At 49.6% G+C, this 20,858-nt stretch overlaps 1 protein-coding gene across 3 annotated transcripts in view; it reads right to left on the minus strand.

Moving 5' to 3' along the window:
• Nucleotides 1-1,871: 1,871 nt before the first annotated feature.
• Nucleotides 1,872-20,858, minus strand: part of bltp3b (bridge-like lipid transfer protein family member 3B) — a 31,012-nt gene continuing 12,025 nt past the window's right edge. Inside the window, exons 3-25 of one of the 3 annotated variants that reach the window (XM_080491787.1) lie at nt 20,203-20,241; nt 19,952-20,043; nt 18,636-18,825; nt 18,410-18,550; nt 17,721-17,888; nt 16,579-16,759; nt 16,415-16,498; nt 15,293-15,466; nt 15,050-15,199; nt 14,795-14,910; nt 14,578-14,719; nt 13,587-13,780; nt 12,157-12,897; nt 11,494-12,080; nt 10,464-10,547; nt 9,837-9,985; nt 9,244-9,389; nt 9,020-9,170; nt 7,383-7,415; nt 4,652-4,911; nt 4,402-4,510; nt 4,055-4,215; nt 1,878-3,960 (exon numbers count right to left, since the gene is read on the minus strand). In XM_080491787.1, coding sequence (XP_080347913.1) covers nt 3,826-3,960; nt 4,055-4,215; nt 4,402-4,510; nt 4,652-4,911; nt 7,383-7,415; nt 9,020-9,170; nt 9,244-9,389; nt 9,837-9,985; nt 10,464-10,547; nt 11,494-12,080; nt 12,157-12,897; nt 13,587-13,780; nt 14,578-14,719; nt 14,795-14,910; nt 15,050-15,199; nt 15,293-15,466; nt 16,415-16,498; nt 16,579-16,759; nt 17,721-17,888; nt 18,410-18,550; nt 18,636-18,825; nt 19,952-20,043; nt 20,203-20,241 — 4,227 coding nt within the window. In that variant the 3' untranslated portion in view covers nt 1,878-3,825. Of the gene's footprint in view, nt 3,961-4,054; nt 4,216-4,401; nt 4,511-4,651; nt 4,912-7,382; nt 7,416-9,019; nt 9,171-9,243; nt 9,390-9,836; nt 9,986-10,463; nt 10,548-11,493; nt 12,081-12,156; nt 12,898-13,586; nt 13,781-14,577; nt 14,720-14,794; nt 14,911-15,049; nt 15,200-15,292; nt 15,467-16,414; nt 16,499-16,578; nt 16,760-17,720; nt 17,889-18,409; nt 18,551-18,635; nt 18,826-19,951; nt 20,044-20,202; nt 20,242-20,858 lie in introns of all 3 variants that reach the window. The other 2 variants (XM_080491785.1, XM_080491786.1) reach the window with 2 other exon arrangements.

Genomic DNA, 20,858 nt, shown 5'->3' on the forward strand with positions numbered 1-20,858 from the left:
GACCCTTGATGCCCTCTCTGTGTCTCTGTGGTTGGACTTAAACACTTTTAGGTATTTTAATTTGAATTTTATGTATTTTTCTGCACTTTAACGCTGAAACGTTTGAGCTGTCGAAATTTAGCAGTAAACTTTATTTTGAAAATCTCCCTCCTCCGGTTCCTGTGACTCCCAGACTGCCAGTGGAGGAGAAGCATCAACACCACATAGTCCAGCTGTTGTTCCTAGTGTACATGATATAAAGAACAATAAAGGAAAGTAAATGTAAATGTCAGTTTAAAGTTTTGAGCTTCAACACGTGAACGTTTGAAACGTCTGGATCCTTCAAACTGAACTGACGACTCAACAGAAGAATACTCTTTGTACTTCAGTGTGGATTCCTTGGACAGAAGCGGTGTACTCAGATTACTCAGTAATCCTGCCGCTTGTTCTCTCATTAGAAATCAGATTTTACGCTTCAGGAAGTCCGAACACAGAATAATCAGTCAAACACAGGATTCCCTGCTCTGTGTGGAGGTCATGTGACGCCGTCGTCATCTGAGAACATCAAGAACCAGAATGTAAACAAGCACAAGTTTCCACACACACACACACACACACACACACACACACACACACACACACACACACACACACACACACACACACACACACACACACACACACACAGAGTCCTACATGCCCTTTTATGTGCACAGAGTCTGAACCTCTGGCTGCAGCTTCACTCGTTCATCCAGTTTCTCCAACATGAAGATTCGCTGCAGAGGAACGAGTCTCCTCCACGTCCAACACCAGAACTCTGAACACCAGAACTCTTAACCCCAGAACCCTGAACACCAGAACTCTGAACTGGACCTGGAAAAACTCTGGAACTGTTTCATAGCTGCTCTCTGGAAGATTTTCCAGGGTCCAACTGTGAACTAGAACATGGTGAGGAACTAAACATAACTGTCATGGTTCTACCTTGGTTCTATGTTGGTTCTGTCTTGGTTCTATAATGGTCCTAACTTTGTTCTATTGTGGTCCTACTTTGGTTCTATCATGGTCCTGTCATGGTTATACCTAGGTTCTGTTGTGGTTCTGTCGTGGTTCTACCTTGATTCTATTGTGGTCCTGTCATAGTTATACCTTTGTTCTGTTGTGATTCTATAGTGGTCCTACCTTGGCTCTATCGTGGTTCTACCTTTGTTCCATCATAGTCCTACCTTGGTTCTATAGGGGTTGTACCTTGGTTCCATCATGGTCCTACCCTGGTTCTACCTTGGTTCTGTTGTGGTTCTATCCTGGTCCTACCCTAGTTCCATCATGGTTCTATCGTGATCCTAACCTGGTTCCATCATGGTTCTATCGTGGTCCTACCTTGATTCTATTGTGGTCCTGTCAGTTATCTTTGTTCTGTTGTGGTTCTATAGTGGTCCTACCTTGTTCTATCATGGTCCTACCTGGGTTCTATAGGGGTTGTACCTTGGTTCCATCATGGTCCGACCCTGGTTCTACCTTGGTTCTGTTGTGGTTCTATCCTGGTCCTACCCTAGTTCCATCATGGTTCTATCGTGGTCCTAACCTGGTTCCATCATGGTTCTATCGTGGTCCTACCTTGATTCTATTGTGGTCCTGTCAGTTATCTTTGTTCTGTTGTGGTTCTATAGTGGTCCTACCTTGTTCTATCATGGTCCTACCTGGGTTCTATAGAGGTTGTACCTTGTTTCCATCATGGTCCGACCCTGGTTCTACCTTGGTTCTGTTGTGGTTCTATCCTGGTCCTACCCTAGTTCCATTATGGTTCTATCGGGTTCCTAAAGTGGTTCTACCTTGGTTCCATTGTGGTTCTGCCCTCACAGACTTAAAAAAAAAGAACCAACAACGTTCACAAAGAGTTTTTAACCCTTTAATGTCACATCGAGGCTCAACTGATGGATTTTATTCATTTGTGACGTAAAGCTGAAGAATTGACCAAAACGATGACCGAATTGGACTGAAATGTTTTTTTATTGTCGTCAGTATTTCAGCAGCTCCGACAGACGAAACACGTTTTATTTCCCGTGAGGTTTTTTTCTTGTAGTTTGTCAAAGATCAGAAGAACAAGAAGGTGGAGGTGAGGAGGTGGTGGAGGAGGTGATGGAGGGATGTGGAGTCGAATCTGAAACGAAGCAGGACGACGACGTGTCGGGAGTTTCACGTGAGAAGTTTTGACACTGAAGTTTGAGAAGTCGGTTCGTTTTAGAGGATCTTCCTCTGATGTGAAGCAGCACACACACACACACACACAGTTTTCAAAGTGCAGCGCGTGTCGACGAGTTCACGTAGAAAAATAGTCGCAGGAGGAGGAAGAGGAGGAATTGGAGGAGGAGGAAGAGGAGGAGGAGACACATCGGGACGAAGCCGATTCAGAAATCCATCAGTGGGTTTCAAAGTGTGGGCGACACTCCACTTGGGGGCGACAGAGAGCCTTGGCGGGGGGGTTCGGTTCCTAGCAGAACAGTCATTTCTTTTGAAATTAAAGACGTAAGTTGAATGGAAAAATTATCAGTTTTTACCAAATATTTCAAATCTAAGTGTCGCAAAGCTTCATCAGATGTTTTCTCTTGTTTATAAAAGAAAATGATGAAAGACGGATTTAACATTTTCACATTTTTATGATCTTTACTTCTATCTTCCATCCAACCAGAACAAGATGACTTATAAGCTCATTTGATGAAAATTTCAACATTTTCTCTCATTTCTAGTCACATTTAGTTGTTGCAGTAAATATGTTGTATTAGCAGCAACATTAATTTGAACGCTAAAGAAAATAAAGACAGATACCGCAAACGATCCCAACGTCCACAAGAATATCTTCTAATGAAGAACATCAAGAAATCCGACACTGCACGCTAAGCGGCAAGCTGCAGCTCGGTCAGGCCGTAATACCGCACTGCACCACAAGAGGGTGTGACGAGTGGGTGAGTCGCTTCCTGCCATCAATACAAACCAGAAGAAACTCATTGCTGCCACCTAGAGCACAAACATGGTATTGCTCCGAGTTTTAAATAGAGACAAAGGTTTCTCTTTGTTCACACTAAGTTTTTTAACAAACTCTTCAAAACAAAAGTTACTTTGGGGTCAATATCTAGGATGGTTTCTGATGCAAACTGTAATATTTCCACAACTCGACTGGACTGTCGACATCATCCAGAATAAAAATGCGTTTTTAGTCTCAATTAGCTAATCACACTTTATTGACGTGAGGCTTCATACAGGTAAAACAGAAGAGGAAGAAGTGTGTGCTCACGCTGCTGGAACCAACCGGAACCCCGACGGCACGGAGGAACGAATAACCAGCGGACCGAGGGAACCCTGGTGGGTTGGTCTGGAGGCGGAGGAACACACACACACACAGACACACAGACACACACACACACACACGTGTTCGAGGCTCACACACTCTGAAACCTGTCGACTGCTTGTTGTGAAGACAAACGCATTCAAACCTTCATCTCAGTAGAAAATAGTTCCGTGTTCGTCACATTCACACTGTACACTCTGGGAGGGGGGGGGTGGGGCTTCTGGGGGCGGGGCCTGAAGCCCGCACCTCCGGCTGGAATATTAAACTACAAATGCAATTGAGTCGCAGTGCAAAATAAGTCGTTTTGTTGAGACATTCCTCTGAAGATTCACGACATTCAATGTTTGAATCCAGCTCCTCGGCTGCGGCGGTTTTGGTTTTGATGGAGGCACGACCGAGAAAACACACTTCTTCTTTCCAGCGGCCCTCCGGCGTGTCGGGCATCGGCTCCGGCCGGCTCGCTAGTTCATGAACGAGAAGATCTCCGCTTCCTGCTCAGCCAATCAGGTGGAGCTGCTGCCGACCTTCAGGCTCTTCATCTGGTGGAGCAGAGAGTCTTTCTCCATCTGGGCCTCGGCCAGCGCCATCTTGGCCCGAGAGAGCTCCAACTTCAAGCACTCGTTCTCCTCCAGCAGCATCTGGAGGAGAAACATGAAGAGGAGTGAGGATGATGAAGACGAATCTAGAGGAAGAGGACATTGTCCACTGGGGACAGCGTCGGGTGTCTCTCACCATTTCCCTGCTGGGCGGCGGGGGGATGGTGGGCGGGGCTTGAGTCTGTGTCGCTTTCGGGATGCCGCAGACTCCGCCCACTGTCTCAGGGACGGGACTCAGCGCCGAGCCGTCAGTCAGGGAGACGGATTTCCTGGGTTTGGCCTCAGCAGGTGCAACGACTGAAGAGGAGGAAGAAGAGGGGGAGGAAGAGGGGAAGGGGGAGGAAGAGGAGAAGGAGGAGTTTAGATGTGTGATTGCATCATCACGCGTGGATCTTAAAGAATCTTCCAGATGTGCGGTGAATCAGCTCTGGAGGAGGAGGTGAGGAGGTGGTGCAGGTAAAAGGGAGCACTTGTTTTGTTCACCTCCGATGGAGAAGGAGCCGTCGTCCCTGCGGTGGATGACCAGACTGTCCACGTGCAGCGTGACGGGCGAGGGCTCCGGGTCGGAGGGGTTGTCCCGGGGGCCGTCGTCCTGCAGGGAACACACAGGTTAGAGGTGTGAGTGTAGGAGACGGAGGGAGACGCTCCACATCAGAGGTTCTGTTTGGACGTTACGTTGGGCTGCTGCAGCTGCTGTGAAACTGGAAAACGAAGGGTGCGTTTGTTTCTTCACCTTCATGTCGATGTGCGTGTCTCTGATGCTGATCTCCATTGGCAGCACCTGCGGCGCCGAGTCATCCTCCAGGAAGTGGGCAAGGTTCTGCAGCGTGGACATCATGAAGCTGGCCCTGTATCCATGGAGACGCAGCTGGAGGAAGCCGTTGCGCTCGGCCAGCGGAGAGTGGGCGGCGGCGCAGGGCCCGCTCTCCAGGCGAGCCCGGACCTCCGGACGGTGGAGGCCGCCGGCGGACGAGGAGCCCGGGTCGGCGGCGCCTGCGGGAGGCAGAAACAGAGACCGAGGTTAAGCTTCACAGTCGGCGGGAAACAGAGACCTGACATCAGAATACATCCGAACATCTTTAGAATTAAGACTCAAAGCGTTGCTGGAGGTCTGAAAGGGTTAATGTGTTCATGTGAGAATCAAGTTCCTGGGAGGAGAAGATCCACGTCGATAAAAACACCTGAAAGGTCAAAGCATTGACATTTCCTGCTTCATTCGCCATGGATCTGCTCACCGTAACAGGCTGCAGGACGACGTCGGGATAACAGTGACTTCAGAGAAGAGGTGGAACGAAGGAACGATAGAAGCTCAGGAAGAGGAGTGAGAGACGCACCACGAAGAGAGAAACCGTGAACGCAAGACTTTCTGGAGTCCCAAACGGATTTCACAGCAGTGATGGTTAATTATTCCTGAAGACTTTCATCTCAAACGGAGAATTCAAGGTGACGTTTTCATCATTTATTGTTTTTTCCACGAGACGCCCACAAAACACTGAAAAGATCTGATGGCCTATTAAGAGAGTTTCATTCCCAAATGATGTAAACCTCAGAAAGATATGACGGTGAAACTCGGAGGTGTAACATCTTGATTTAAAGTCTGAACTCTACAGACAGAATGGGAATGTGACGGTTTGATCATTTGCCAAGAGTTCCAGAAGTTATAAAGAGTTCTAGAAGTTATAAAGAGTTCCAGAAGGCGTCAAGAGTTCTGGGTGTCAAGAGTTCTAGGTGTCAAGAGTTCTAGGTGTCAAGAGTTCTGGGTGTCAAGAGTTCAAGGTGTCAAGAGTTCAAGGTGTCAAGAGTTCAAGGTGTCAAGAGTTCTACACTGTATCTGGGTTTTACAGAATGTCCTGGATATCCTGAAACACTTGTATTCAAATGAGTTCTGTGTTTAAAGGTTCAAGAAGAAAACAGAACAGAGCAGAAGACGTCTGATGTTAAATCAAAGAGAAGAAATCTCAAAGCTCTTGAATCAAGAGAACTGGACTCGTCAACGTGTTGGAAGAAGTTCTTCACTTCCTGCTGTTGTCTGAAGTTGAACAAAGCCCAGTTGATCTGATTCATCAGATTCGAGATGCTTCCTATCTGACAAACGAGAATCAGGATGAACCAAAGGGACTGTTGTGAAACAGAAAGCAGCATTTTCATAGTTCAGGCAGACGATACAGCGGCGCCCGGCTTTAAATGGAGGAGAGAAGAAGAGACACTGAGGAGGCGGGACAATGGCTGCTTCATGAAGTAAACCTGCATCGTGACGGCGAGCGAAGCGTCACTCAAACACATCAAGTGACTTCCTCTCAATCCACCAGGGTCGAGAGGGGGGGGGGGGGGGGGTAGAGAGAGTGGGAGGGAGAGGGAGAGAGAGAGGGAGGGGGGGTTCCAGGAGATAAGACAGCAAGGAGAGGGGGAAGATGTCCTGAAAGAGGAGAGAGAAGAAGGTATGGTGGAGAGGTGGAGGGAGGAGGGGTGAATGACAGGGGATTAGCAAGGAGATGGAGTAGAAGCTGGAGGGCTGAGTGGAGAAGGATGGGAGGGTGAGGAAGAGGAAGGGTGCTCTTGGGATTGAAAGGAGGAAGAGAGGAGGTGGAGAGCAGGTGGAGGGGAGCAGGTGGAGGGGAGGGGGAGGAAGAGGGGAGGAGGAAGAGGGGAGGAGAAACCTGGCTTTTCTCTCATTGCCTGAATCAGTGGACTGAAACTGCAAAGTCTGCTGCAGTGGAGAGATGAGATGATGAGGTGGACGGGGAAGAGATGGAGGGGAAGAGAGGGAGGAGAGAGAGGGGGAGGAGATGGAGGGGGAGAGAGGGAGGAGATGGGGGGAAGAGAGGGAGGAGAGAGAGGGGGAGGAGATGGAGGGGGAGAGAGGGAGGAGATGGGGGGAAGAGAGGGAGGAGAGAGGGAGGAGAGGGAGAGGGAGAGGGAGGAGATGGAGGGGAAGAGAGGGAGGAGATGGAGAGGGAGGAGATGGAGGGGAAGAGAGGGAAGAGGGGGGAGAGAGAGGGAGGAGAGGGAGGAGAAGATGGAGGAGAGAGGGGGAGGAGAGAGTGGAGGAGGAGAAGATGGAGGAGAGAGGGGGGAGGAGAGAGAGGGAGGAGAGGGAGGAGATGGAGGAAAAGATGGAGGAGAGAGTGGAGGAGGAGAAGATGGAGGAGAGAGGGGGGAGGAGAGAGAGAGGGAGGAGAGAGAGGGGGAGATGGAGGAAAGAGACGGAGGAGATGGAGGAGATGGAGGAGATGGAGGAGAAAGAGCAGTGGACTGGAGGTTAAAGTTCATGTGTTTTAAAGGTTGAAGGAAAAATAATATATACACTCGTTCATTACCGTCAAATTTAAACACACACACTGCTTGTGTGTGTGTGTGTGTGTGTGTGTGTGTGTGTGTGTGTGTGTGCGTGTAGACGTGCTCAGACACACACACACACTGCAGAGAGAAGGAAGCAACATGCATGTTAGTGACTCAACGTTTACCTGAGCTGCTCTGAGGGACTGAACACACCGTACCTGTGGGGGGAGGGGGGGGTGAATAACCGGAGGCAGGTAGTGTGTGTGTGTGTGTGTGTGTGTGTGTGTGTGTGTGTGTGTGTGTGTGTGTGTGTGTGTGTGTGTGTGATATACAGTTACATCTCAAAAAATGAGAACATCATGAAAATGTTCAATATTTGTTGTTACTCATTTCAGAAAGTCAAACCAGATATGATCTAGACTCATGACAGAGTGAAATATTTAAGCCTTCATTTCTTGAAATGATGATGATGATGATGATGATGATGATGATGATGTGTGACCCTGGTGTTACTGAGCTGGACTGGCCAGCAGACTGGTCTAACCTCAACCCCAGAGAGAATCTCTGCTCTATTGTCCAGAGGACGGTGAGAGACACCAGACCAACAATGCAGACGACCTGAAGGCTGCGATCAAAGCTACCTGGGCTTCCATTACCCATGAGCAGTGCTACAGGTTGATGGTCTCCATGCCACGCCGCTAAGACGCACTCATTCATGCAAAAGGAGCCAACCAAGTACCAAGAGCAGAGAAATGATCAGACTTTTCACGCCTTACAGTTTGGTTTAAAATATCCGTTTTTCTTCATCTTCTGTAATATTCTAATTTTGGGTTTTCACTCTCTGTAAGCCATCGTCATCGACATTTCACTCTGTCATGAGTCTAGAGCAGCGGTTCTCAAACTTTTTAAACCAAGTACCACCCAGAAAATACTTGGCTCTCCAAGTACCTCCATAACGACCAACACTGTACAGCAGCCTAGTAAGCCTCAGCATTCATCAAAAACAAGGCCGAGGTTTTACTCCTGAAGAAGTATATTTAATATTGTCAGCCACTGTAACGTATTACACAGTTAGATTAGTAACACTACGAACCCAGAAATGAGGTCCCTTTGTCGGGGTCAGTCCACAGAAAGCGCCGCTCGATAACCGTTTTCACATAAAAACTTGATTGTTTATAAGAACTTGATTGTATAAGTTGTTATTCATGGTACAGTGGAGGAACTCTTGGAAATTCATGTTCAGAAACGTTGTCCGGAGCTGTATAGGCGGAGATGCCCATCTGTGCCCACCATCAGGTTGGCATGACAACGCCGACTGGCACAGCTGGTCAAACCGCAACTGATTAGTTCAGGCGCCGGGACCAAATTTTCAAGAAAAACACTTTATATAGTGAGATATGAACGTTAAAGCAACCTGCTACCGTGAATAACTGTTGATGCCGTTTATATTTATTTCAGTGATCCTTTGGCGTACCACTAGAGGGAGCCCCGAGTACCACTAGTGGTACCGGCGTACCACACTTTGAGAATGACTGCTCTAGATCATATCTGGGTTTGACTTTCTGAAATGAGTGACGACAAATATTGAACATTTTCATGATGTTCTAATCTTTTGAGACGTACCTGTACACCTTGTTACAAGGAAAAGGACTGACTGACATTCTGGATCCAGGATTTCAACACATGAGACTAAAAACCAAAAGCTTCCAAGCATTTTAACGTTCAGAGATTCTGGGTTCTGTTTTGTAAATATTTGTTTGATATTCTGTTTATTGCCCCTGAGCTGGTCCAGATCCTGATCCTGTCCAGTCTCCGTTCTTACCCAGGCTGCGGTTGCTCAGGTACTGCCTCAGGCTGACGTTGCCCAGCTGGCTCGGAGTGACCCGGTCCACCTCCAGAGCCACGGTCGCGCTCTCCCCCACCGCCTCCATGCTCACACACACCGACTGGACCTTCAGCACCAGCACAGACACCTGGGGGAGACACACACACACCAGCATTAATCATTCAACCATATAGTTCAATCCAGTCCAGCCCGGGTCTTACCGTGTCTTTGGTGGGCTCGTCGATGCTCTGTGACGCGGCGCTCACGGTGTCGGGCGACGCCCCCCCCTCCTGCTCCGGACCCGTTGTGGCCTCGGTGGCGCCCTGCTCGCTGACGGCGTCTTTGAAGCCCGACATGGAGACGTCGTCTGTAACACACACACACACACACACACACACACACACACACACACACAGCTTGATTGTTTTGAAGACTTGTCATACGTTGCCCCTGCAGGCGGGACCTGGGACTGCAGGTGGTCAACTTGTACAGTGGGGCTGATTTCCTGATGTGTGTGTGTGTGTGTGTGTGTGTGTGTGTGTGTGTGTGTGTGTGTGTGTGTGTGTGTGTGTGTGTGTGTGTGTGTGTGTGTGTGTGTGTGTGTGTGGATGCGAACCTAAGATATGAGCCCAACCAAGACCCATGTTTTCCCATGGAGATTGAAACACGGGCAATAAACTGACTCAAATGTCAAGACTTAATGTGTGCTGGACACTGCCCCAGGAGGCAGGGTGTGGTACTGCAGTATGAGAACTGTGTGTGTGTGTGTGTGTATGTGTGTGTGTGTGTGTGTGTGTGTGTGTGAGTGAGAGACCTCTTTCCAGCAGACTGCAGGTGTCTCCGTCCTCCATCTGGTAGCTATCGATGGAGATGTTGTCCAGCGACTGCAGGGACGGACTCTTCTTCATGTTTTTATAGGAAACAGAGAAACTGGACTGGGAGCGATCTCGCATCAGACGACCACTGAGAGAGACAGACAGACAGACAGAGTTAAATGAGGAAGAAGCTTCCTGTTCATCTTGTTTTTCTAATTTATGAGAAAATAAAACTCACTAAAACATTTTTTTTTTTTTTTACATCTTCAGATTTCTTTACGTTGTGTCTCCGAGTCTAAATCAAATCTGACGAGTCATGAAATTACTCCAATCCTTTGAGCGGAGCAGTTTAAGGTCGTTCATCTATGAAGTGCGAGAAACTAATTTCACAACAGGCAAAACCAAAGCGTCTCCCAACAGAACACAAGGCGGGAAAACAGAGGTGAAGCTTCAACATCCATCTGGAGAACCACAACGTCGCACTGAACACTCGTGCACGCATGCACACCCATGCACACGGGGAGTCACACACTAGCAGGGACTCGTCTGTCCACACACACGGGGTCACAGGAGGACGGGACGCACTGGTACACGGGTCACAGCGAGCCACAGATCCGGGGCCTTACATGTTGGACATGGAATAAAGGGAGGCGGATCTGCTGGAGTTTGAGGAGCTGAGCAGGTCAGAAACCACAGACAAACTTCCTTTCCTTGGTAGAGAGAGAACACACACACACACACACGCACACACACACGCACACAAACACACACACATGCACACACACACGCACACACTTCACACGTGGTATGAGTTCAGTAGTGACCAATGCTGACGAGGGCGAAGAGAGAGACGAGGAGTGAGCGCTCACACTGACACACACTGAGGAGGAAGTGAGACACGGCACTTGTGTTCAGGAATAGATTAAATTAGTGCGACGGCCTCATGTAGGTTAATGACGGAGGGATCCGCTACACCCGTCTAGGTCGGTTCTAAAATACTCCACGTGGATTCAGCTAATGTTGAAGTTGAATGAAGTCCGACGGCCGGCTGCAGGTGACGGTAATCTCAGTCTGACATCACAGCTTTTACCGTATTTACCGGACTATAGTTCACCGTTTCCCACTTTGTTTTGGAGGGGGGGTTATTTAACTGGTGAAAGCAAATTATTTCATCAAAATATTGCAGTATATCTACACAGCAGTATTCAAAGTACAAATGTTGAAACGTGCAGCAGAAAAAGAAACTTGTGACGGAGAAGAGCAGAGAAACTTGTGAAGAAATGAGCTGGAAGCACGGCGCAGTTACGTTTGGAAATTAACAATAAATGATTCATACGAGTTTCTTTTGTCGTCACAACACAGTTTCTCACAAATGAGACTTGGATGTGATTTATAGTCGAGAAATGATGGTGAAGTTTTTACATTTTTCCACCACTTGAGCGTCTCTGGTTTCCACCAGCAACGTTTTTGGTGATTTTCTGTGCTTCTGACTTCTGCAGTCATCGATTAAAGAATAATTCAGCCGAGTTAAACAGAATACTTGTGTGGATTAATCACACTTAATATTGCTTTTCTTTCATTTTGCATTAGCAGCGGCATGACTTTACAGCTGATGGACATTTGAGTGACCAGATGTCCTGCCGCTGGTTGACGTACCTGGAGATGGACTGGGGCATCTTAGCCGGCTTGTCTTTGTCGGCGTCACACAGCGAGTCGCTCAGCGGGGCTCTGGAGTCTGATCCAGGTCCCGGCTCGTCCTCGGCCACCAGCCCCTCCCCTGCGGCCTCACCCCCGTCCTCCGAGCCCCCGGGGGGCCTGGCGGGAGTCCTCTCCTCTGTGGAGGAGGTGGGGACGAGAGGGATGGGGCCCCGAGGGACTCCGGGCTCTGCAGCGTCTCCACATAGCAGCATGTCCACGGTGCTCGGTCGCTTGGCCCCGTCCGGTCCGGACCCCCCCTCGAGGCCCGCCTCGACCCCCGGCTCCAGCGTCCCCCGGCTCTCGGAGGGCGAGAGCTCGGAGCCCAGCGGGGAGCCCGAGCCCTCGGGTGGGGGGACGGGCTTCAGGAGGAGGGACACCTCGGCGCTCTTCAGCAGGAGGCCCAGACAGACGGTGAAGGACCGGGGGGCGCCGGACGGACGCTCCCGCTTGGAGCCCAACTCCTCCATATCCTGCTGCAGCGTCTGTTGCAGCGACTTGATGCTGCGCTGCAGCTGCATCAGGAACACGTACTGACGGTGGCTCACCTGCACAGGGAGGGGAATCTGTTCAGCCATCGAACTCGTACGAAGCAACACTGAGAAACGTTAATCGATGAAGTACCTGAGCACTGATAGGCTTCTGGACGTGCACCAACACCGTCACGTCTGCATCGGGCGTCTGACCAGCAGTCGAGCCGGCGGCGGCGGCGGCGGAGGACGGCAGACTGTCCAGAGAGAGCGGTTTATGGAGTCCGTTACTGGGGGGCGGCGGTGACGGAGTGCCGTCGGAGCTGTAGTACTCCTTCAGCAGGCGTTTCCTCTGCAGGCGGCCCACCGCCTCGGCCGACGTGCTCCGGGAGAGTCCCGCCCCGGCGGCGCCCCGCAGCCTCTCCTGCAGCTGGACCAGCCGGGCCGGCTGACACGCCCACACGGCGAGCGGGAAGGAGTCCACGAAGGGCTGCGGCCGACCTTTGCCCCCCCGGGTGCCCTCGTAGTCCACCCAGAACTGGGAGAAGTGCAGCGCCCAGAAGTCGGTGGCGGCGGGCATCTTGAGGGAGTCGGTGGCCATGCTGGGCGTCACCAGGCCGCGGTACACGTCGTGTAACTTGGTGTCCTGCTCGTGGGCGTGGCGCTGGAAGGCGGGGTGGAGGACGGCCAGCGAGGACGAGCAGCGGGGGAAGGAGGAGAAGGACGAGGAGAAGAAGGGCTCCTCCTCGAAGGCCTGCAGCAGCGCCTCCAGGTGGGAGCGGGTGCAGTTGGCCGGGTGCCGCGTGTTGGTCGCCACCATCTCCGACGTCTGGACGGAGATGGAGCGGGGCAGGTCGGGGGGGCTGGAGGCGTCCCGGTCGGTGGGAATCACCAGCTGAGATACAAGAACACATGAAAACCACCTTTCATACGAGTTAACTTCATGAGTCTGGACATGCTCCTGGTCCCGACAGAACAAAGACTTCGTTTAAAGAGTCAATTTATAGCCGTTTTCAAAACGTTGCCGCCAAAACAGGAGGGACTTTGCGTCTGTGGGAGTAATTCTGGTCCACCGCCCAACGTAGTCCTGAGTTTAAACACTGTAGGAGCCAAATGAGGGGTAAAATGACCATGGGGTGGCGCTGTGTCTATATAAGTGAACCATCATGGCACAGCTGAACGCTGACCTGGAAGGGCAAACAGGTTGTGGCTGCAGCCAACGCCCCAGTTTCTTTACCGCTGCAAATCAAATTGTTTTGTGGACTCACTGGAACGGAGAGCCACTTTATTTAGTTGTATTTGTTTGATGGACCCAACAAATGATTGTTTTGTGGCACAAAGAAGCAGTTAACGACCATCCTTGAGCATCACACAGCGACCGGAGAGGCATGCGGAGAACCAAACGGTGCGTCGGCTGGGTCAGTGTTCCCTCAGTAGCCGCTACAGGACCGGCTCCTTCAAACACTATTCACACCTCGACTCTTAAAACCAGTCTGAGGCCACGTTCATGCGGGGAAACAAACAAGCGTCTGTTGACATTTTTAAGACGCAGAACTTTCGGGGGTTAAAGGTCAACCCGGGTACCTTCAGCATGAGGCCGTCCACCTTGACGTCTACGTGCTCGTCGGGCTTCTGCGAGTCGTTGAGCTTGTAGATCTCCATGAACTGCTCCAGGCTCTGCCGCAGGTCCAGGCCGAAAAGGTTGATCCAGACCAGGCTGCGGGGGTCCAGCACCAGCTGCAGGGCGTTCAGCTGGACGTACAGGTTGGGACAGGGGACTGGGGGGGGGGGGGGGGGGGGGGGGGGGGGATATAACAAGTTTAAATATAATGTAGGACAGGATTCAACCCAAGACTTATATTCTATCTGATACAAAACATAGTGTATATTTAAAATATAGGTGCAGTCATTTCATTATATTAAATTATTAACACTTCACACAAACATCTTTATGACAAAACCTGTGACATCCAGTTAAATTGACGCGTTCTGCTGGAGGAGTTTTCATTGATGCAGTTTCCAGTTTGAAGCATATTTGAAGTTTAATTGTTAAAATCTTGGCCTCTGGTTCTCAATAAAAAATAGAAACTATTGAATTGCTGATATTACATTTGATGTTTTAATGAAAATGTTTGAAATTTGACATATTTTTGTCAGAAACGGCTGTTAAATGTGGAAAAAAATGTACATTTCCCGATTGTATTCACTTTGTTTAGATGACCTGAAACAAAAAACTTTGATGAAACTATAAATAATATTTGGCTCATTTCTCAAGTCTTTCAATTTCAGAGTGTTTGGACGTGTGAAAAACTGAGAAATGTTCTTGTTTCAGCTCCACATTCATCAGACCGAGGCTCCTAACCCTCCTCCTAACGTTTCCTAATGGGCTGAACGAGTGAGAAATGAATTAACGTGCATAATTCATAAAATCAATGTTGGCTCAGACTCTCCAGGCGGAGTCGACGTGGCGGGAGGCGAGAGACCCGAAGCGTCTGACAGAACAAGTGAGAAATGTTCCTCCGCCGCTCCCGAGCCACTGAGAGAGATTAATGCCTGAGGAGAAGCAGAGTCGTACTGGGATAGTCTTTCCCGTCGGGGAAGTAGTACTCGGTGAACTCCATGTGGATGGCCGGCATCTCGGCAGGCAGATACAGGGACTTCTTATTGCAGGAGATCATGGCTTTGGGGCTGGAGCGGCGCTGGTCTGCAGTGGAAACCTGAAAGACAGACGGAAAGTTTAAGAAATGTCGCAGCAGCAAGAACCTGAAGCTGAGCGGGTTTGTGGCGTCGACCTGGTAAATGCTGAAGTCGGCCATCCGCAGAACGACCGAGCTGGACATGAGCTGCGTCTTGGGGCTGTGAGCGGGCGGAGGAGGGCTGAAGGAGGTGCTGCAGGTGCTGATCTTACCTGGGGGAGGAGACCAGAGCTTTCACAACACGGGAGGGGGAGACGGGAGGAAACGGCAGCAGATCATCACTCAGAAAGTCCTGAGAGGAACCGGGGTGTGCATCACCGCACGCCGCCGTGCGCACACACGCCGTGGTACCTGGCTCCAGGCACCAGCAGCACTGGGGGGGAGGCCGCGTGTGGGGGCTCCACTCTGGGAGTCCTCCATCTCCATCTGCCTCCCTAAGCCCTAGTCCTGCTCCTCCTGCTCTGTCCTGACTCCCTAGAGGCCCAAACACATCGGCTCTAACTGGAGGACAGAAAACCCACAGGGGGCGCTGTGATGACGGAGCTCAATATCCAACACACACAAACACACACACACAGACACACAAACACACACACGAGGGTGTACCGTGCTGCGGGGAGCCATGCGTCTGACTCGGGCCCTGCTGGTCCCGGATCGCACTCTTCAGCATCTCCACGTTGGACTTGAACTCGTCAAGGAGGCTGCGTGCCCAGCCCTCCCTCGCCTTGGTGGCTTCACTGTAATGCATCCAGTGGACGCAGCTGTCGCCTGAGGAGCCAGGAGACAAATAACAGCGAGTAGAGATGTCAGTGAAGAGGTTTCTCTAAAATCAACCTTGTTTATTTGATTTTAGAGCTGAAAAGGCCACACTGACACAAACTGTATATCTGAATGCTTCTGCTGTGTGTGTGTGTGTGTGTGTGTGTGTGTGTGTGTTTCTTCAGATCCTCCAGTTTCCTCTCAGTCTGAACAATGTGCAGTTAGTTGACTGTAAATGTCCTGCAGGAGTGAATGTGTGTGTGATGGAGGCCAGAGTGAATGTGTGTGTGATGGAGGCCAGAGTGAATGTGTGTGTGATGGAGGCCAGAGTGAATGTGTGTGTGATGGAGGCCAGAGTGAATGTGTGTGTGATGGAGGCCAACCTGTCCAGCTAGAAGCGGACGTCACCGTCCGTTAACTAGAATAGGATCCTGAGACTCTGAGCTCAGTAACGTGCTGCATGATGACTTGTAAACTAAGGAAGGACGTCGAGTGTCAAACGGTGAATGTCGACTGACATTACAGGGACAACAGACGACGTCAACGACATTTTATTCTTCACTTTTTAACTTTCCACCAGGCCAAAGCCACTATGCCACTAATGATGATCAGTACTCTAACGGATGAACTGAACGTCCTCCGGAGCCTCGTGGAGCTCAGATCAGCAGCGACCTGCAGGTTACTCAGGTTCAACCATCAAACTTAAGGTTCCATTCATTCATTTATTTCTACCAGCACTGTGCGTGTTTTAATGGATGTTCAGTAAAAACACTGGTTCAACACTTTTCATGATCATTTATAGCAAAAACAGGACATTTCTCAGGGTGGACACTTCCTGTTGGGCTGTTTTACTGTAGCAGTGACAATAGATGATCGTGTGAGAGGAACTAGAATCCAGGAGTCCAGAGGAGGACGAGGCGAGACGTCCCACAGAGACGAGAGGGTGATGGATCGTACCTGCTCTGTGGAACGGGTAGTAATCCAGCGTGATGGAGCTGAAGGAGAGCTGCATGGCCCCGCCGGTTATCCGCTTGTTGATCACTAGACGACGGGACACGACGCAGCAGTGAGGACAGGCATTGACCCGTGTGCAACAACCAGGCGTGCGGGAGGTCACCGACCTTTGTCCTTGGCGTGGATGTCGTCACAGATGTGCAGGTCCAGGTGTGTGATCTGCAGGTGGTGGGACGTCTCGCAGACGTCGTAGGCGCTGAACAGCTTGGCCATGGTGGCGCTCTGGTCGGCCGCCGCGGGCGCCTGCTGGGTGCGAACCTGCTGGGCTGAAGGGGGCGCCGACGACACCTGGAGAGCAAACGGGAAACCCTGAACGTGTCGCGGCGTCATCCCGCTGCCCTGCCTATCGTTGCACAGTTCTGTCCAGCAGTTGGCAACACTCTCATAAAACCTTAGATATAAAAACACTGAAACAAGGTAGAACGCTGGCTGAACTTCTTAAGCAAAAAATTGTGTGATTTTAGGTCTTAAGGTGAAGAATTCTTAGTATTTCAGTGAGTGTAGCTTTAAGGGAGAAGAAGCAAGTAGAACTTTACAACACAAATTTATCGTAACAAACATGCAGAGTATACTGTATTACTGCATTGAGCTATAGTCAGTGATGTTGGTGCTTTCATGATCGGGAAATTCAAAATGACAGAAAGCTAAATATGAAAGAAAAGATGTGATTAATCACAATTATTTTACAAAAACTGCGCTTTCCTGGAAATCTGGGGTAAGGAAAAGTTACGTAATGAACAAATCTAAAGGACAAATTAAGTGTTCGTATTTATCACTTTTCATCTAGTTTATTTTGATACTTTTGTCAGAAATGTAGGTTTGAAGTACTGAGTGACTTTTGGTGTTAACATTTCCTTCATCAACATTTCAGAGAGGAAACATACGTTTCCAAATATGTTCAATGTCAGTGAGGCTCAAAGATGTTTATGTGTTTCTCAGACTTTTACTGAGTCTATTTTGTTTGTTTTTTTCGTGGTTAATGATGTTAATGACTTTGAAAAAGGCCCCTGCAGTACTGTGAACCTCCACCAGGTGGCACCAAGACACTGGGTAGGAATAAAGACGTCCACACAGGGTGCAGGGAGAGGAGAGGTGTGAAAGTGTGTGGGTGAAGAGTGTCTGTACATCGTGTCTGGATGCTGAGGAAGTAGAACACGGGCTGATAGACGGCATGCAGCGTCAGGGAGGGAACATGGGGACACACAGCATGAGGAGGAAGAGGAAGAGGAGGAGGAGGAGATGAAGGTACCTGATCCTCTGTGGCCATGCTCTTCCTCTGCTGTGCAGACTTCTCCATGGCCTCGCTCAGGGACTTGGCGTACTGCACCATGGCCTTGAGCTGCGAGTCGGTCAGCACCCACAGCAGGTCGTCCAGGATCAGGATCAGCTTGGAGGCCACCACGTTACAGTCCTTGATCTGTCCCGGGGGCAGAGGCGTGGCCGTGAGTGCGGAGCATCAGGGCTGTTTTCACGTACAGGATGTAGAGGCTACGACTCAAGTCTGAAACCTGTTCTCCACACACGATTCACCTTCAGACCACTACTGAACTCCACACGTCACACCGACAGTCTGCTGAGGCCCCGTTACCACGACAACGCTTCAAGTCAAAATTCATCCCTTTTGCATTTTTGTTTCAGAAAAGTTTCACGTTTACACGGCGGCGTTCTGAGACCAATGTCTGTTGACGCGGAACAACACAAACCATGAAAACACAGTAGTTACCTTCCATCTCAGTGTTTTGTCATTTTGCGTCACGTTTTTCCTCCAATTGCCTCTTTTATCTTTCTCAGTATCGGTCTGTCGCCGCGTCAGTCTGTACATTTATGTCAAATCTGAGTCACGTCACGTCCACCTGCTCCCCGTCCACCTGCTCCCTGTCCGCTCCCTGTCCGCCCGCTCCCGCCCGCCCGCCCCCAGTGTCTCCTGCTGTTACTCACTCGTCTCTTGAGTGTGACCCTGATCTTGGACTGGTTGGTGATGAGGCGGATGGGGGCGCTCAGCATGTCGTGCTCGGCGCTCTGGATGGCGTCGGCCTCGATCCGGATCATCTGCCAGCTGATCTCTTTAAACGTCAAGATCTGGGCGGGACACAGAGCCGAAACGGCGGCGTTAGAGGCGGCGTCCCAGTGAGCGGGACGCTGGCGTGCCGGGGAATCAGCCCACCTCCCCCCGCTGGGGGTCCTGGATGCGGGTGAAGCGCAGGTCGCTGATGCTCCAGCTGGTGTTGACGCTGTAGACCTGCAGCTGCGACAGCTCGAAGGACGCGTTGAAGGCTTTGGCGCTGATGCGGATGACGATGGAGTTGATGGACAGAGACATTCCCTCCACCACCTTCTCGGCAAAGCCGTACTCGCTGCGAACCACAAAGACAGCGAAGAGAGAGCAACGCGTCACCACCAGTGCGGCGTCTCAATAAAAGACTTGCGTTTAAAGACATTACGGATCGATTAGTGAAGGGAACTCCAGAGAAAATATACTCAAGTAAAATCTGAGATTAAGAAATTAAAAGATTACTTAAATAAAACCTTTTCATGAAGTCAGTTCCTGTTGAGGAAACTCATTAAGTCATTAAATAACGACAATGTGTGCAAATTCAGACAAACAAAATCACTCAGATCACTAAAGATTAATAATATTAATCACCAGAATTTGAAGCATTTTGATGATTTTTATCCCCTAAAACAGTTTTAAGACGATATGAGTGAAACTGAACATAAAGTGGTGGAAAACAACAAAGTTAATGTGAGCAGCTTCAGCTCAGATTTGATCCAAAGTTAATGGAAGAATTTTCTTCACAGAGGAAAATAATGACTTTATATCGATACAATCCAGTTAAAACTGAAGATAATGAGCAGGATCGGGGGAAATACACAGAAGCTGGGTTTTACTTCAGTAAAACTTAAACAAATGTTGAATTAAAATGACTCACAAGTACAAATAATGAAGAGATAATTCAGTAAATGTAATATGTGGTGAATTAAGAGGCTGTCCACAATTCACCTCTAAACCGGACAATTCAAGAGCTTGTGGAGGAAGTTTAATAAAGATTATCAGGTAACAGAATGAGGAAGAACTGAATTTCCAGAAAGATCCACATCTCATGTCTCTGACTTCCTCCTTTGTGTGTTGAAAACTGTGAAAGTGAACGACAATGTAAAGAAGTTTAAAACATTAAAACGTGGGCCGAGTCGCTCGGTAGATCATTTTAAAAAGACGGGAGCAGATTTAGGGAACAAACGATCTGAAGGCTGCAAGTTGAGATGTGAAAGGTCTTCCAGTAGAAACCTGCTGCTCAGTTACTTTAAAAATATTGCTCCGATGTCATTACCACTCTGGAAAACAGGGGTTTATGATGTCTCAGTGGAGTTAATGGTTTGCATCCTGACGTTATAAAAGAAGAACCCTTTAACATTCCCCTCAGCTGAAACTCCCACTGCAGCCATTTGACTGGAGTGTGTGAAGAGTTAAAAGAATCTGACCTCTGACCCGACGCCGTGGCGATGGGGGACGGGCCGTTGGGAGGACGAGGCTCGTCACAGGTGCTCATCTCCATCACCACCTTATCCAGCGTCTGAAACCACCAGAGAACATCCAGACCAAAAAGACTCAACAAACAGATGGGACAGAAAATGAACCACTGATTCGTGTGGCAACTATTATATGAGACAAACTGTTTAACATGATGAATCAGTAAATAATGAATCACAGGAGAGGAACAGTCCGAACTCACCAGAGAGATGGGGTGAGTCTTCAGCTTTGTCCACGGAATCTGCAGAGGAAAACGACATGAGTTTCACGAGCCAACGAGAGTGTAATGTGCAGTTAAATAAAGTGCTCACAGCCCGCTGGGCAGGGAGAGATGAATGAATGAAGCCACACTGAGTGATGGCTCACTAAATCAGCCCCATTCATCCTCAGCTGATCCAAGTCCCTGTCACATTACACACAGAACGAGATTTCATGCTCATGCTTTCCTCCTTCCAGACGTCTTAAATCACAACGTGAGGAATGCCGCTCTAATTCAACCGGACGCATTTAATGTGCTGCAGCGGAGAGACGCTGAAGCTGAAGGAGGTGCGGAGCTGCCACCAGGGGGCGTGATTCCTCTGAGAGGGTTAATGTGGTGTGAGAGGGTCAATGTGGTGTGAGAGGGTCAATGTGGTGTGAGAGGGTCAATGTGGTGTGAGAGGGTCAATGTGGTGTGAGAGGGTTAATCTGGTGTGAGAGGGTTAATGTGGTGTGAGAGGGTTAATGTGGTGTGAGAGGGTTAATGTGGTGTGAGAGGGTCAATGTGGTGTGAGAGGGTTAATGTGGTGTGAGAGGGTTAATCTGGTGTGAGAGGGTTAATGTGGTGTGAGAGGGTCAATGTGGTGTGAGAGGGTTAAT

The sequence above is a fragment of the Lipophrys pholis genome (genome assembly GCF_963383615.2).
Source record: "Lipophrys pholis genome assembly, chromosome: 22".
Classification (NCBI taxonomy): domain Eukaryota; kingdom Metazoa; phylum Chordata; class Actinopteri; order Blenniiformes; family Blenniidae; genus Lipophrys; species Lipophrys pholis.